The sequence below is a fragment of the Gymnoscopelus braueri genome (assembly GCF_963280865.1).
Source record: "Gymnoscopelus braueri genome assembly, chromosome: 23".
In the NCBI taxonomy this organism is placed as follows: Eukaryota; Metazoa; Chordata; class Actinopteri; order Myctophiformes; family Myctophidae; genus Gymnoscopelus; species Gymnoscopelus braueri.
Window position 1 is genome coordinate 12059460 of NC_137625.1, and position 17417 is coordinate 12076876.

The 17417-nt window shown below is 42.1% G+C and overlaps 1 protein-coding gene across 1 annotated transcript; it reads left to right on the plus strand.

Moving 5' to 3' along the window:
• The first annotated feature begins 907 nt into the window (after window positions 1-907).
• e2f7 (E2F transcription factor 7) lies at window positions 908-16127 on the plus strand. The gene is made up of 13 exons (XM_080421057.1): window positions 908-1083; window positions 2822-2917; window positions 3445-3747; window positions 4086-4275; window positions 5183-5416; window positions 6503-6661; window positions 7381-7518; window positions 7868-8050; window positions 8142-8226; window positions 10551-10857; window positions 13038-13209; window positions 13571-13947; window positions 15342-16127. Exons 1-13 carry the CDS (start codon window positions 1081-1083, stop codon window positions 15495-15497), a joined length of 2403 nt encoding a protein of 800 aa, XP_080277183.1. The 5' UTR covers window positions 908-1080; the 3' UTR covers window positions 15498-16127.
• Window positions 16128-17417: the final 1290 nt, after the last annotated feature.

Genomic DNA, 17417 nt, shown 5'->3' on the forward strand with positions numbered 1-17417 from the left:
ATCCAGGTGCCCAGTTATCTCCACCCCTAAGTGCCCACTCGTCCAGGTGCCCACATGGCCCTAGTGCCCAGATGGTTTAGGTGCCCACCTGTCCTGTTACCATGTCGCCTAGTTGCTTCTTTTAGGCTTGTTTTCATAGACCTGGTTTCTTATTTCTCTCGCAGAATCTGGCAACACTTGGTACAGGCTGAAAATCCGAGTCCTCCAGGCAGAGGCAGTCCCCAGATGACTTCAGAGCGCGCCGGGTTCCCCGCCAAAGCCAAGCTCTGCGGGCGCGGGTAATGAATAATGTCATAGATCCATGGGTCACGTTTATTGGACGAGGCGCGATGACGCTGCGTTCCGCGTGCTCTTTGATTGGCTGCTGTGGGTCAGATGGCCGAGAGCGCCAGAAAACAAGCTTGAGCGGGTGTTCTTGATGAAGTCTCTGCCCCGCCCCCCGGTCGGCCGGTCCGCTCTCTACACACTACAATACAACATACCAAGGACACGACAGGGACGTCACCAGTGGTGGAAAAAGTACTCCCATTTTTACTTGAGTAAAAGTATCAATACTGCAATGTAGTGGAAGTAGAAGTCCGGAATTAAAAAGTATTGGTATAAAATGTACCTTTATCTAAAGTAGAAACCACTCATTATGCAGAATGTCCCATTTCACAACTTTTCAAATGTATTAAATGTATACAAATATTTTGAAAACAGCCGATCTACAAGCATTCCAGACTTTCACTTGTAATAGATTATTTCTACATTGCAGTTTATTGGTCCTTTTACTCAAGTAAAAAAGTGTGAGTCCTTTTTTCCAACGCTGCGTTTAGTTGTGACGTCACCGACTTATCCTTGGTCATGTCTATCCTTGGTCTAAGTTCCTCCCAGTCAGTCCCAGCAGAGAGAAGTAGCCTACAAGTTGAAGAGGAGTACTTATACTTAGTACCCGCTTATTCTTCTCAGAAAGGGACATTAATGTGCTGCTATGTGTTGATCTGAAGACAAAAAACACGTATCAACTGTAATATCAACTGTAAATACATCAGGCTGAACTGTGTGGGAATCTTTCATTCATAGGAAGCTGTGGGAATTATGGTGAGAATAACATTATTTTCCTACTGCATGCATGCAATTATTATGCTGATCGTAGCCTGCTAAACTAAAGCTATTTTGGATATATTAATGCATTGAATGATCAATAAGTTAAGACTTCTGGTTTATGGTTTCATGATTTGTGTGCATGGGGTTCTCATCTTAAACAAGCTTAGTGCTTAATGAGAGTTCCAGTTTAGTAGACCTTGTATTGTGAATTTGTACTTCCATGTACTGTTATGTACTGTCATGTACTATTCTCATGTCTTACTAAATAAACTACATCAATCAATCAATGGTTCCCATCATCCCACAGCCGTACTGACTAAATGGGCATCATTTATGTAAAAGGGTGGGTGGGATGTATTATACTATGCTATAGCCCTGAAACATGGATGAACTTCAACAGAGTGTTTGCCCTTTCTCCCTTTTTGGCCCGTACATCTACATAAACGATCAGATCTCAAATATAAAGTCCTCACCCCATGGCCACGGATGTTACAATTATGTACGGGCCTTCAGAAGTACCCGTATCTTCCGTATTATTCAATAAAAAGCACTTTAAACCGATCGGTGGCCATTTTCTCCATATGCTTTCAACTACGCGACTGCACTCTGATACATTATAAATCTATGAGAAAATGGCCGCCGATCGGATTAAAATGCTTTTTATTGAACAACATGGAAGGTACAGGTACTTCTGAGGGCCCGTACACAATTGTAACATCCGTGGCCATAAGGTAAGCACTTTATATTTGAAATCTGAACGTTTATGTAGATGTACGGGCCATAAATGGAGAAAGTGCAAACACTATGTTGAAGTTCATCCACGACGGTCGTGACAGATGACCGTCGTGATCTATGGCTAGGTGGGATGCTACGTGTGAGCCCCGATGTTCATGAAGTTATGAATGGAAATGTTTTAATTTACCCGTCACTAATAGCAACAGCAATACAGTAAAGCTACGTAGACTATTAAAGAGAACATTGCCAATGCATGTTGACGTACTGTATATAGTTAGATTAATGCCGTTAGCTCGCTATGCGCTAATTAGCAGTGTCTTTGCGCCAAATCGTTTCATAAGTTGCAGAAGTTTACGTGACCCCCCTCAAGCAGTGGTGTAAAGTAATTAAGTACATTTACTCAAGTACTGTACTTAAGTATAATTTAGAGGTATTGTGTTTACTTTACTGGAGTATTTCCAATTTTCAGTACTTTTACTTACTACTACTACACTACACGCAGAGGCAAATATCATACTTTTACTCCTCTACTACACTTTAGTTACTAGTTACTTTGTAGATTTTGATTATTATTACAAAACATACATTACCCACTTCAGCCTTATATACATTTTGACCATTTGAAAATAGCAGATCTACAAGCTCACAATGCATCACATCAAAGCTTGTAGTTCTGCTTCTATATTTGAAAACTTATGAAATGGGACATTCTGCATAATGATTACTATAAACCTTTGGCAGTAAGTACATTTTGATACCATAAATTTAGAATTCCGGACTTTTACTTGAAACAGAGTATTTCTACATTGCAGTATTGATACTTATACTGAAGTAAAAAATGTGAATACTTTTTCCACCACTGCCCTCAATCGATCCACATACGTTTACTACCCATTCCTCACAGTGTTTTATCATTTGATTATCAAACTAGATTACATTACTTACATCTCATTTTGAACTTGATGTTATTCTCATGTCCTTTTTTTCTTTTCTTCAGATGGAAGTCAAATGCCTGGCCTTGAAAGACCTCTCAAGTCCTAGGAAACATGCCAGAATAGATTTGGTGGAGGATGGCACTGAAAACGAGCAAAAGGTAAAGTTATGCCATAATTAAGACAGACATAATCAGCATGGGAGGTTTCTTATGATGTGAATGAATGTGGGAGCACAAAAAAATCCCAAACCAGATCCCATTCGTGTTAATATGAGACACATAAGAGGATACTAAGTACAAACCTTCTGTATGGCAGTAAGCCTCATTAATATTTGGTTGTTTGCCCAGTTCTCTAGTGTTGCACCCTTTTCCCACCATTGATTGATTGATTGAAAATTTTATTAGGCAAAAGAATGTAAAACAACACAGTTACATTTATAATACTTTTGTCTAAAAGGTCTGACCAAAAAAGTCCTTGCGGACTTGTTTCCGTTGGGGTCCTTGAATTAATTTCATAGACATATATAGTAGCAACCAAATCAACATCAACATCAACATAAAAATACAGAGAAAAAATACTACTATGTACAAAACTATGTACAAAAAACATCTTATTGAAATGTCAAGTATACATAATTATCGTAATATGTACTGTACAATAAGTCAAGTTTATCTCTCCCTTACAGGAGAACATCTGCACAGAGAGGAGGAAATCCACTCCGCTGAAGGCAGAGTCCACTGTGCCCATTTTCTTTTTTAACAACAAGGTCCCGACCCCTGAACTTGCCCACATCACCCCTATCAAACACCCGGACCGAGGCCTCCACGCAGAGCCCTGGACCCCTACGGCCAACCTGAAGATGCTGATCAGTGCTGCGAGTCCCGACATCCGGGATCGAGAGATGCGGAAGGTGCTGTTCAGGCCCATAGAGAACGAGAGGGAGAACACAGCACTGCCGGAGGACGCAAAAGTAGAGGAGTCCTGTCAGGTATGATCAGTTCCACGAATAAAAGCCAAACTTTGGACTTACTGTAATGACTTACTAATACTGTCATATTAAGATGAGATAAAACTTCACTGTCCCCCACCGGCGGGGAGGGGGTGCACAGCTGTGTATTAGAATAATAAAAACAACATCAGGTACATCATGTGACAACTAGTGCTTTTCAACCTCACATTCGTTAAGATCAAGATTCTTATCATAAGAATGGATGATTATGGATGCAGATAGTGCTCCGACATGAACTGAGGGGCATTTATCATGTTATTTGCTTTGTAACTTCTGCCCACATAATAGCTTGTTTTTTCTCTTTCACTCTCATGAAGTCTGATCAGCTTGATGTCATGGACGAGGGGACGGAGGAGGACGGAGAGACAAAACCGAAACACATACTGGTAGACAGGAAACAAAAGAGTTTGGGCCTGCTGTGTCAGAAGTTCCTGGCTCTCTATCCGGATTACCCACCAGCCAATGAAGCCATCAGGATCTCACTGGACGAAGTCGCGACCAGCCTCAGTAAGAGCCAATGAGCAAAGAGGGTGATTGTGTGTGTGTGAGAGACAGAGACACTACTAGTCACAGCCCATGCCGCAATAGGAAAACGACTCAGGGGTGGGAGCAATAATGGAAATGGCTAATATCCATTTCACGAGCATCATAAAGTTATTTTAACGACATTGGATTTTGGGGGGTGGTTGCTATGGCTACCTACCTTTCATACCAACCATCCTATCCCATTGTGTATAGCATAACAGTGCCATAAATAGAGTTGCAATTTCTTACATGGTGCTCTTGTTTTCCAATTTTGCTCAAACTACACGCACGCACGCGCGCGCACAGGGCGGGAATTGGTAGGTACCTGACGATTCAATCCGATTCCGAGGGCTACGATTCAATTAAATCGCGATTATTGCGTTTCGCGATTAATTTACTTCCATTATATTTTATTGATAATAAAAACTAATGGAAGAGATGTGTCACTGTCAGCTGGAAGGTTATATTTGCCAACATCAACAATTGCAGAAAAAAACAACAAGAAAATAAACAAGTCCTTTTTTGTAAAATAATACTGACTTATAACAAAGACTTCTCAATATTCTGATACCCAACCAAAATGTGGCTACTGCTCTGTGCAATTAACGATATGATTATTATTATTATTATTATTTTATTTTTTTTAAATCTATTTTTTATTTTAATAATCGATTCTATAATCGTCCATGTCCGAATCGCGATTAATTTCTTAATCGATTATATTTTCCACCCCTAGCGCACACACGTATATATATATATATATATATATATATATATATACACACACACACACATGCGCACACACACAGTATGTGTGTAGTTTATTCTGTTTCATCTGACCACAGTGAAGCCAAAGGCAGATTTCCATTGTATCCTGTTCTCTACTTAGGTGTGGGGCGACGGCGAATATACGACATCATCAACGTGTTGGAGTCGCTGATGATCGTGGGTCGCATTGCCAAGAATCGCTACACCTGGTATGGGCGCCAGCGCCTGAGGGCCACCTTGGAGGAGCTGCAGCGACAGGGACGGCAGCAGGGCTACCACCTCCAAATGGAGCAGGCGGCTGAGGGCAGGGAGGTGGGGACAGGTGTAGAGGCTGGGGACACAGAATCCTGCAATGGTAAGGAGCTGCCATGCGTTGATCTAAAATGTCTAAGCAAGTCTTTGCGGTGCAGTTAAACTGTCATGGCAGCTAACACATTACCTAATGCTATTTTAGCCGTCGTACAGCATTTCCCTAATCCCTACCTACAACAAATTGAGTTTTTCTAGTTAATAAATGTCACAGCTTGTCACCAAGTCTCAACATGATTAGTTTTGGAATTGAGGGTTATTAGTATCCAGCTTTGACAACAAGTCAACAAACACAAATACCTTTTGGATAATCACTTGTAATGAAAATTGGACTGAGAGAAAGAGGGGCTATGTTGAGAAGTTGTTATGGAAACTAGGCTGTGTTTTCATTTCCGCTGGCTTAACAGCTAATGGAGGGATGTGGCGTTAATTTGGCTGTGGTGTGTTAATTTAGTCGCTGCTGCTTTGTGGATGGAATGTATTACCCCCCGTTTATTCTTACAAGTAATTTGTGCAAACTCCAGCCTACGCATAATCCAGTGAGGGGGTTTCTCTACTGAGAAATAATTATTATTAATTAATTATCAGAAATACTCGTGGTGACTCAGCATGTTGCCTTTCTTGAACACAATGGCTTCATTAAGTGTACTTGACAGTAATTCGTTTTTTTCTCTGGATAGCGGGCTGTCCAGGGAGTAAATTAAGACGTTGGAAAACATTTGGTTGTGTTCCCTAGCATTAGCAGAAGCTCTAGTTTTACATACTTGTCCCTGGATGCAGTGGTTGCCACGGTAGTAGCTTGTCCCTCCCCAGGAACAACAAGTATGTCAGAGAATAGGTTTTACTCAACATTCATGAGTCAACAAGTTGCTGCTGACATTCTGTGTACTGATCAGCCTATAGGACAGGTAACACAACTCAAGAGTTTAGTGGAAGTCTGTTGTCTTTCCAGGTTGACGTTGATGTTTTCATACTACATTGTATGAGATATTTTATCAGTACATGTCAGCCATGAGCCATGTTGACATTAAGATAAGTTTGGATGCAGCTTCAGTAGCACAGTAATTTTACACAATTGTACAGCTTTGTACCGTAGTGATGAATTTGGCTTGCCTATGTGTTGTTCCTGCAGGAGCTGCTAGCAACAGGAAAGACAAGTCACTACGCATCATGAGCCAGAAGTTTGTCATGCTGTTCCTGGTGTCGAAAACCCACACGGTCACACTGGATCTGGCCGCCAAGATCCTCATCGAGGAGAGCCAGGATTCATCGAGTCATAGCAAATACAAAAGTAAGGACACCTGCAATATCACATAAACCCCATTAAAACCGGGAAAGGATTCTGTGTCATTTTAGATTTTAGCGTTTGCTATTCAAAAATAGTAGATCTACAAGAGCTTGCCTTGTACATCTGCTATTTTTGAAAAATCTTGAAAGTGCGAGAACTACTGATTTTAGATGGCATTTGTAGAATTGGCCTTTGGTCTTAATGGATTAAATGGATAGGTCACCCACAAAAATACTTTTATTGTCGCATTCCTGATCCAATATTCCAGAATGTAATGAATTAAAGTAAATAGGAGGCAAACATTCACTTATAGTTTATAAATATTTTTTTATATAGTTTTTCCTTGGCCTCCTATTTACAGTACTTCAATTAATGAAATATTGGATCAGGAATGTGACTTTTATTTTAAGAATCTGATGTTTAATCTCATGTGTCTCTAGGACACACAACAATTTGCTATTCCTAAAGTTTTCTTAACATCCTTTCCTTTACAGAGAAGGTTTTGTGTGGTTGAGAGTATTTTTGCTTCAGCTACTTAACATTCCCAGTTCCTGCCAGCCTTTTCTCTCACATCAACAATCAGTGTGACCTTCTGCAATGTGGTTTAGATGCCAGGTGAAATGACACGAAGCAGATAGATGAAGCAGATAAAGTGTTTTTTGGGGTGTTAGCTAGAATGCCTGCTGTGATCTCTCATTCTCTATTGGCGTCTGTTTCTTCAGCTAAGGTTCGTCGGCTGTATGATATTGCCAATGTGCTGACCAGCCTGGGCCTGATAAAGAAAGTCCACGTGCGTGAGGAGTGGGGCAGGAAGCCGGCCTTCGAGTGGATCGGTCCTGTCGATTTCACAAATGCAGACGGTAAGAATAGAAGAATCACTGCACAACATTTCATGTATAATCTGTCAGTTTCCTGTAATCAGGGGAAACCCTGATAATAGCAAAAGCACTGCCTTGGATTAGCTAATTTTGATCCCTTATTACGGACCCCCTACTGCTTTATACTCCCTTATTACTGACTCCCTACTGCCTTATTAATGACTTCCCACTGCCTTATGCTCCCTTATTACGGACTCCCTATCCCTTGAATATCTGTTATGGGGTCGCTTAAAAATGCTAACTCACTTCCAGGTTTTAGGACTACAAACTGTAACACTTTTGTGCTCCTGACTCTTGACCGTTGACTCTTACTGATTCTTTCTGCTTTCAGAAAACCGAGTGAACGAGGCAGCCGTCGGTCCATTCTCATGGGGCGGTCAGACGGTCAGGCAGCTGATTGACCAGACAAAGCCCAAGCTGGCACGCTACGCCTCCTTCAACATTACGCCCACCTCCGCTGCCAGCCAGCGGCTGGTCAACTCCGCACCTAGCAGCCCTCGCAGAGAGCAAACAAGTAAGAACCCCCATAGCTTCCCTGATCTCACAATAGATGTGTTAAAATTGCCATAGATGTCTGACAAATGATTTCTCTTTCCCACTACTAGGTTTGGTACCCCAGCCTGTAGACTATTCCATAAGGACTACAAGTAACAGCACAGTGTATCAGCTGCAGTTTGGGAAGAGCACAGAGTGAGCACACACACACACACACACACACACACACACACACACACACACACACACACACACACACACACACACACACACACACACACACACACACACACACACACACACACACACACACACACACACACACACACACACACACACACACACACACACACACACACACACACACACACACACACACACACACACCTATAATTCTTAACCACACTCAACTCTATCCTGCAATTTCTCTGCAGTCGGGATTATTTCAATTATAATAATCTTCTACAGTAGTCCACCACTGATTTACTGCAATACAATTGGCAGCATTTTCTGAATTAAGTAGCTTCCTTTGCCAACCTGTTCCAAATAATTATATTATTTGCACATTAAGTGGGGTGTTCTTTGCTGAACTGTACATAAAATAGAGGCCATACAGGTAGTTATTATCCCATTATTGTGCCACGGCCTGTTCTCTAATTTGAGTTAATAGAATAGCAATAGACCATATATAATGGAACAAACGTATATGATTTGCTGCTAATCGCTGTTTGTCCTGGAGGAAATGTTGGCTGTGGCCAAATGATGAGTCTTGGAACAAGGTTGCGATGATACGGAACGTGAGGTCACAGTAGACTCAGAGGACAGCCATCATGTCTGGAACTCCCATTAATACACCTTTTGTTGCCATTTCAATTGGGTCCACGTCTTTGTGTGGTCGCATGAAAACGTTTTATTCTTACAATGAATGATAAACATCAGCCCTGAACTTTGACTGTGAAGCAGTGGATGAAAGGAGTTCCTGTTGTTTGCGCTTTACTCTTTTCTACTCATACTTTTCATTTGCATTCAGAGGACACCATGTTTATCGTCCCCAAATAACAGCCATCACATTCATTGGAAGAATGGGATGGAATCACATGGTTTTATCAACCTTTTTATTTATGAATGCTAGCCCCTATCCCTATTCTGGGCATGATAATTGGTGAACATTCGGTGTAAATAGGCGAACAATTTACAAAACTCAACTCAATGCGTTCACTGCGTTGTAAGCTTATAGATCAGCTATTTTCGCTACTTGACATACAACAGTACAGCATATAGAGGTGGTTAAAGAGGGAACAAAGGTCCTAAGCTGAACTTGAAGGCATTTACATTATGTTGTTTGTCAATTAACACATGGCACCCACCAACCCAGGATTTTTAACAGGCTGACTGAAATTGAGAGGGGCTCACATTTCGTCCAAGTCTGCACGGATCATTTAATTCATAAAAGGAGTTTTTCTTATAGTCTCTCTTACATAGTATTTTGCTCTAACCCCTAGTGTTTGCATTGGCTGCTGTGTCTGGCTTTAGGCTACGTTTTACAGGAGCTGGCAGTACTGTTTTTCTTTAGACTGTTGTTTCTTGAGCTTTTCTCCTATGGATGTGTGTTGTGCTGTGCTGTGCTGTGCTGTGCTGTGCTGTGCCTGCAGTGGCGGAAGGTTTGCTTGCTTGTGGCCAAGCCGCATGGCCGCCTTGAGACGGCTGTTAAGTGTTTCTAGAGAGAGGAGGTTGGGGAAAGATTGCTGAGGAGGAATATTTTATGCACGAGTGTGCTAGTGGCCTCAGAAACGTGGTACGACTCCAAGAATACCTATCTTTGCACAAAGCAATTCAAAGTTTCACCACCACACACAACACATGTGCTTAACTAAACTTTAGAATACGTACTGTACGTATGCACGTTTAAGTTACATTTATGGTATACTCTGCCTCCCACAGTATTTTCAATTTGCTATCCACAGGGTTCTTTAGCCTGAGAGAGTAGTCTTGTTGCAACAAGAATGATGGTGTGGTTCTTTGTAACTTTCAACACTAACACTAACTACTCCTGTGGCATGTAGTTGCTGCCGATGCATAATGAAGGAATGGCAGTCACCAGGGCAACCATGACATTGGCATAATTCATAATACTCGTTCTTGGGGAACAAACAGGGGGAAGAACCGTCTGTCAGATAATAACAATAAGTAGGTGTGCCACAGTTAATCAAACAAATCGATTTAATTGATTATAAAAAATGATTGATTACAAAAATAGAAGATCTACCAGCTCACAACTGTGAGCTTTTCGAGTGGCTACTTAAGCAATTTTTGCGCGACACCACTGTAAGTCAAAGTATAAAGTAGGGCTTAAATGTCTAAATAGACCAATTGATAGTTTTTTTTTCATGTCGATTTGCTGTCATTTTCTTGATTATTTGATTAATCAAAAAAGTTTGCGATAGCATAATAACACAGAGAATCATCAACAGCACTAAAAAGAGCTGGACCGCTGACGTGTGGCTGTTTTCTCTTTGCAGTGACCAGCTAAGTGCAGGAGTGCAGACCTACACCCACAGCAGCAACAACCCCTTGATTCACGCCTCCGGCCAGTTCTCCCCGCTGGCTGTCCCGCTGCACCCCCAGGGTCCCTTCGCCGCCCCGTCACACCAGCACCACCCCCACCTGGCCTACCTCTCCAGCCTGTCTCAGCCCTCCGTGGTGATGCTGTATGGAGCCGAGACACTGGAGCCCCCCGCGTCCGCACCGGAGGAGTGGGGGAAGAGAGGGAGGGATGAGGAGGAAGAGGAGAAGAGATCTGTGAAGAAGAGGACAGAGTCTGACAAGGTTTGTGTTGTTGTAGTCGGGGCCGTAACTAATCGATTATCTTCGCGAATATTCTATCGATTACTTTTTCGATTGATCGAATAATCGGGAAGCAAGTTTTTTTTTTTTATGTTTATACCGGTACTTCAAATCGATTAACCACTTTAGTGTTATTTTATACTTGGTCGCACACATTTATCGTAGTTAGAATAGCAGATCTACAAGCTCACTGATGCGATGTGTTTATGCTTAAAGATCTACCATTGTACACTATTTTTGAAATTTGTTGAAAATTTCGCCTATAATAACATGCTCAAAATAGGGATGAATCCCTATTATTTTATTAAATTGTCAATTCTTTTTTATAATCTATTAAATTGATTAGTTCACCCAACTGTTGCAACCGTAGTTGTAGTCAGTGTTTTGTAAAAAAAGTCACCCGTAAACAGGTTTGATCAGACAACGCGGGAGAATTGTGCCACCACCCTCTCCCCTCGCTAGTCTATCCCTACAGTAAACAGCGCTCTCGTGCATTTTGTTGTCCATAACGAGCTTCCTGGCATCATCGTGCGCCCCCATGTGAAACACAGCAATGCCAGGAAGACATCAAAACAGGTGTGTGAAGCCTAAATGATGCTCTGTTGCACGACAAAAATGGAAATCGGGCTCGACGCTGACAGGAAATGATGATCATCCTGAAAGTTGGTTGTTGCTTTGTCCCTCTGTGCTGCAGAGGTACTTGGGGTTCTGCGTTTTGTTTTCAGAGGAGACATCCAGCCCATCACTGTTTTTGCTTTGTCCCATTTCCTGCTCATTTACAGTTCAAGCATAATGTACACTTGAGTCCCTATGCTGGGCATGTCATAACAGGCACAATGTTCGCCAACGTGACGTGTTGTGAGTTTGTAGATTGGCTATTTTTAGCTAAGAGATTTGGTATAGAGGGGGAAAAAAAGGGAACCAAGTATGGACCCATGGGGGACTAGTATAGAAACAAAGTATAGGTTTTAAGTGGTTAATCGATGCTTTTGCGTGTAGCATGTAGTGAACCTTTTAAACAAGGAATAGAAGATTGTTTAGTATTTAACCATAACCATATCTCCAGTTGTCTTTTATACATGGGTGGGCAGGGGTTAAGAATTAATTATTTTTCAGGTCTAGGAAACAATAATAATCATAGCATTTGCATCATCAATGTCATGTCCTCTTTTTTTCCCCTCAATTGAATTTCACTCCCTTGATCAAAAGATGTTAATAATTCTGGAAGGCAGATCATTAAATTAAAATTATTAAATGATATCGGCATGCTCACTGACTAGGGGAAGTCATTCCTGTTGTAATTAAAGCGTTATCATTTCAGTGATGTATAGGGTGTTTCTTAATGAGAAAAACCTGTGAAGTTAATCTGCCACTTGGATTTCTCCAAAATTGAGAAGTCCCATTTTTCATGGCAAGATAATGGTCCTTTGTAAAAAAAAAAAAAATGAAGGAAAAAAAGGGTGGATTAAAAGAGCAGGCTACGAGCACTGCTCCATTGAGTTATATTGCAAAAATTACGCTAGAAGCCTAGAGAAGTTAACGGTGAACGTTAATGGAATGAATCTATCTGCCCCATGAATCTTAATCTTTTCTGATTGAAGTTATTTCACAAGATGCATGGTTAGAGGTTGTGTACAGGGAAAGGCAGATGATGAGTAGTACGCATGCACTTGGGAGTGTTGCCACGTGCCATGTGGTCAACACATAGTAACTAAACACACACTATTTACAACATAATGGCTAAAAAGCCTTAAAGCCCTGTAGTTGTTATGGTGTTGCTCTATAGGAGGCAGAGCTGTCTAGAAGAGGGTCTGTCTTGTGTTTCCGGAGCTAATCCTTCAAACTGCTGGAGTCTGGACCAATCAGTGCCAGATTTCTTGTGCACACTGCCAGTAGGCCACAGAAATACCTCCACTAATTATGTGTATCGTTTTATACTTTTTGATATATTTAACTGGCTGAAACCTAGCCCAAATATGGAGTCATACATCGTAGATCATCATACTGTAGATGGCTGACGTCACAGGCGGCCCACATGACGTCTGAGATCCACATTGCAGCCACGCCGTTCCCATGTGGATCTCGAGATCCAGGTTTTTTATATTCAATCAACTGGGCTCTCTTCCAAACATATTTTCATATTTTTTTTTATGTTCTTCTAGCAAAGTGCTGAAGCACAGAGGGAGGCGAGGGATGAGTCACAGATGAGTCGTGCCGAGACCCCTCCACGATCCCCAGAAGCCCCGGCAATGGCGTCTAGTTACAGGGAGGTGGGTGCATGTAAGCCCACCCACCTTGGCCAACATTACCTCTACGTACCAAATAATGCAGCAGGTAGGCATTTCTGAAAACCACTACATGCCAACATAATTTATATCTGTACGGCTTATTTGACTCAAATTATCAAGAAAGAAAGAACATAGTACTAACTACTCTTAAGCCCTATATACTTGTCCATAAGACGAATGGCTAGAATAGCCAATCTACACTGATATTTTTTATTATTTTCAAAAAGAAATGACAATTTCTCTGCCTCCACACGGTTCTGCCTCCACACATCCATGTACACAGCTATAGCCATTGACATGCACAGGCTGTCTGGGTAGACTCACAGAGGACCAGTGACCTTACTGTACGATAGCGTAAGTGATGATTTTGTGCAGACGACTCATTAATTCTCCTCTGTCCCCGCCAGGCCTCAGCAGCCTTAACTTCCTCCTCCCTGCTGGCCAGTCGCCCGGTGGCCTGGCGCTCCCTCCTGGCGCCATGCCCACTCTGGCCCTGCCCTACGTTCTGGTGCCATCCTCTGCCCTCTCTCACTATCCTCTCCTGGCCAGCGGCCTACAGCGCACAGAGGCAGACGCCCACGGCAACCTGAACTTCACTCTGCCCGCCATGGTGTCGCCCGCGCACTTCATGGTGGGCACCGCGCCCTACGCTATAGCGGGGTCGTCGGAGATCAGCGTGTCATCGGTTCCAACCCCGTCCACCCCAGAGCAGAGCAGACACTATGCTCCACACTCTCCCCAGGGGTCCAGCCAGCCAATCGGCATCACTATAACGGAACCACTGGTAAGGCCGATGACTTCTCCTCATGTTTTGTTTTCGACCTATGATATGTGTAAATGTAATTAATATTACATTATATTCATTATTATTCATTATAATGAATTGTAACTGTTGGTTGCACTTTTAAAGCTTTGTCCTCGCACAGCCACAAGCACAAACTGAATGAATTATTTCTGTGATGAGGTGAAATTGATGTTCAGACACACACACACCAAACCTCCTGTTGTAAATGCTTAACTTGCACATTCTTTTTACTACCAGGCACCTGCAAAATGCCACAACACTTCACACGGCTTCATGCAAGCCCAAGTATGGTGTTTGTTTTCAGGGCACAATTCCTCACGTTTTAGGAGGTGTTTCTTTCCACCTCAGTACAGGCTGATTAATCTCTGAGCCATTAAACAGGGATTAATGCTCTTGACGGCAAAGCCCAACATAGCTCCGATGACATTTCCCCGCGTAGCCTCAGAGAGAACAGCTCTCAGACTCCCTCCGAGACCCCCAGGTGCCAAATTAACCGAGTATTATTAACGATGGGACGAGACGATGACTACGTTGTAGCGAGGCATAAATCAGGGGGCGTCCGGCGCTTCCCTTCCCAGTTTCAACTTTAACACAGACAAACCGAAGCCTTTACGGCAACAGACACCTTGACTGAAGAAGCTGGGTCACTCTGTTTTTAATCACCAGGAAGTAATTTGCAAACCAAAATATATAGTACATGGAATTGCGTAATGGCAATTTTTTATCTCCAACTGCTACATGTCACATTCTAGAACCTGTACTCCCTCCCAGGGACTGAACACTCCCAACTGGTCTACAGGCATTTAGGAAGAAACCATTTTGATTGACACCATGCAACTTTCCATTATTGTAGCTATACACTGTATATTATATATTACTTAGAACTAACCAAAGTACTATTTTAACATATTAAGCTGCTTTTTTTTGTATGTACACAGAACAGACTTGACGCAGCAGTAGACAAATTGCTTCCACTGTCCAAGTTGTGGTGTGTTCGTTCATTTTCTCCCTTGGAAAGTGCGAATGTTCCATGCCCACCCTCCTTTTCCCAAGCTTGTTGGAACATGTGTACTTTCATTCGTCTTCTTTTACCATAGTTATGTGAGGAAAATGTATTCCCATTGCACTGACACTTAATTCTTTAGTGCCCGTTTGGAAGTAAAACCATCCCCGGGAGTGTTTAGTGCGGTGTTCCCTAAGCCTGGTATTTACATGATGGGATAATGGGGGATTGAATCGTGTCACGCTGATACTCAACTGTCAGTGTTGATTATTTTGGGAGCACAGGACACTGTGCAGAGGCGGTGCTCTTTGACTGCGTGTGGTTTTGAGGGTCTCAGACTTTTCATCGCTCGCTCTCTTTCACTCCACAGACACCACATACGCAAAAGGAGGCTGTGGCGCCCGGCTCCAAGGCTTTCTTCCAAACCCCAGGCGCCCTGGGAGGGGTGGGCAACGCCACCCCGGTCGCCCGCAAACGTGGTTCCGCCCAGAGGAGGCTGGACATCGGTCACCAACCGGCCAATTAGTGAAGAGATGTGTTAGGCGTGTGCATACCTTGGCCGCTCCCGTGTGGCATTTTGGCATTGGATTTGTCAAAATGGCGCCTGCCATCGCAATGTGCTGCTACCTGAGCTAAGCTAGGGTGCTATACGACATTACAACACTCAGGTGTTAGCTTTGTTTTAGTTTTTACAACAAATGTGTTGTATGAAACCATTGGTGCTTTATGTTACTTTATTAAGGAACAAATGCTGAGTGGTATGGTTCAAAGTGCCTCATCATTACATTACTTTGTATGGGCCACTGTCATGATGAATCAGTATTGCCAATGCAACAGTGCCCTCCTGTGGTGGGAGTAGGCCACTGCTGTATTTTATACATCAGCCTAAGAGCCCCAAACATGACCCAGCTACCTAATCCCTGTATTGTACACCTGTTATTTATATACATATTGATTATAGGGGCTGTAATTGATCATTACTTGCAACTGTAATATTTTAGCATAGTATTTAAGAATGTATGTCAATTTCTGAGTAATGTCTTTTGCCAGGCCACTCAGGATTTGTTCAAATATAGTTAAGGAAATCTGCTTCATAACGACTAGAGGATCAGAAAGTCCTCCTTCAAGTTCTACTTCAAACGTTAATGTGAGGTGATATCACAAGAGCCTTAATTGTACTGTCATCCATCCAATAGCACTGTAGCTGCGCACATTTCTCAAGGAGCGGTTTACAAACTACTTGAAATTCATGGTTATGGTTATTATTTGTCACCAGACAGAGTCAGAGGCGGTAACTGGTGCCCTTTGTTTCTAGGCCTGACTCCAGCTGTACGTTGGTATGAATGTGTTTTAATCTATCTTAGTGCTTCACAGAGCGGTGGTCCTTGGGGGGACCCCTGCTTTTGCTGCTGGCTATTTACTAGTTGGTTAACTACCTTCACCTGCACCCTAGCTCAGTCCACTAGTCTTTCATTAGACAAGTAGAGTGACTAGGGTGGGAGGTGAATGTAATCAACTTCCTGGTATGAAAAAAGACCTGCAGTACCAGGCATAATCCCAATGACCAGCGTTTGGAAGCACTGTTAGAGAGACCACCCATTATAGACTTGACCACTGTCACAGACAGCTTGTGGAAATGTGAAACTGACGGCAATGTTCTCAGATACTTGAATTAACTTGCTTGTGACTTTTCCTGAGTGATACTCTGGGGAAATATCGAAGTACTGTAAAATGATTTTATTATTTTTACTCTTGTTGATCTATTGTATGTACTGTAACAGCCACTCTAAAAGAATTGGGAATAATTCTAAAAGAATTGGGAATAATTTTAAGGATAGCTTAGCTATGCTACGCCAAAGGGTGCAAAGATCATCCACTATGAAATGTGGATATGTAGTTCTTAATGTATGTACAGTCATATTTGTTGTATGTCAGTGATGATTTTTATATACTGCATTCCTACAATGCCATTTAATACCTTGATATGCAGAACGTTTAATTTAATGCTGCTTAATATCCTGTTTTTTAATGATACTTGCACTGCTAGCTTCTTAGTTATGACTGCGGAGTGATGACTTGTAGACTTGTTCAAACCTTCCAAAACTTGAACAGTTTCTTCCAACAACTGTAGCTGTGCTTCCCAGCTAGTTATGGGTAAAACTGGTTTTCTACGTTCACACGCTTTGTAATAATAAAAAGTGCAAAATGTTTAATCATTTTAACGGTGTAGTAGGCTTTTTATTTAACATAGAAAATGTATTAGTTATAACAGCTTTATAGAATACCATTCCGGATGCAACATCCCAAACTGTTTATATAATTAGATTTACATTATAAGAGCTATAATAAATTAAAAGGATCTATATTATGAGCCGCTTAATCGTCAATTTGCTGATCGGTCAATTGGTCTATAGATGGCAGCATACCATTTTATTTGGTGAAGTCT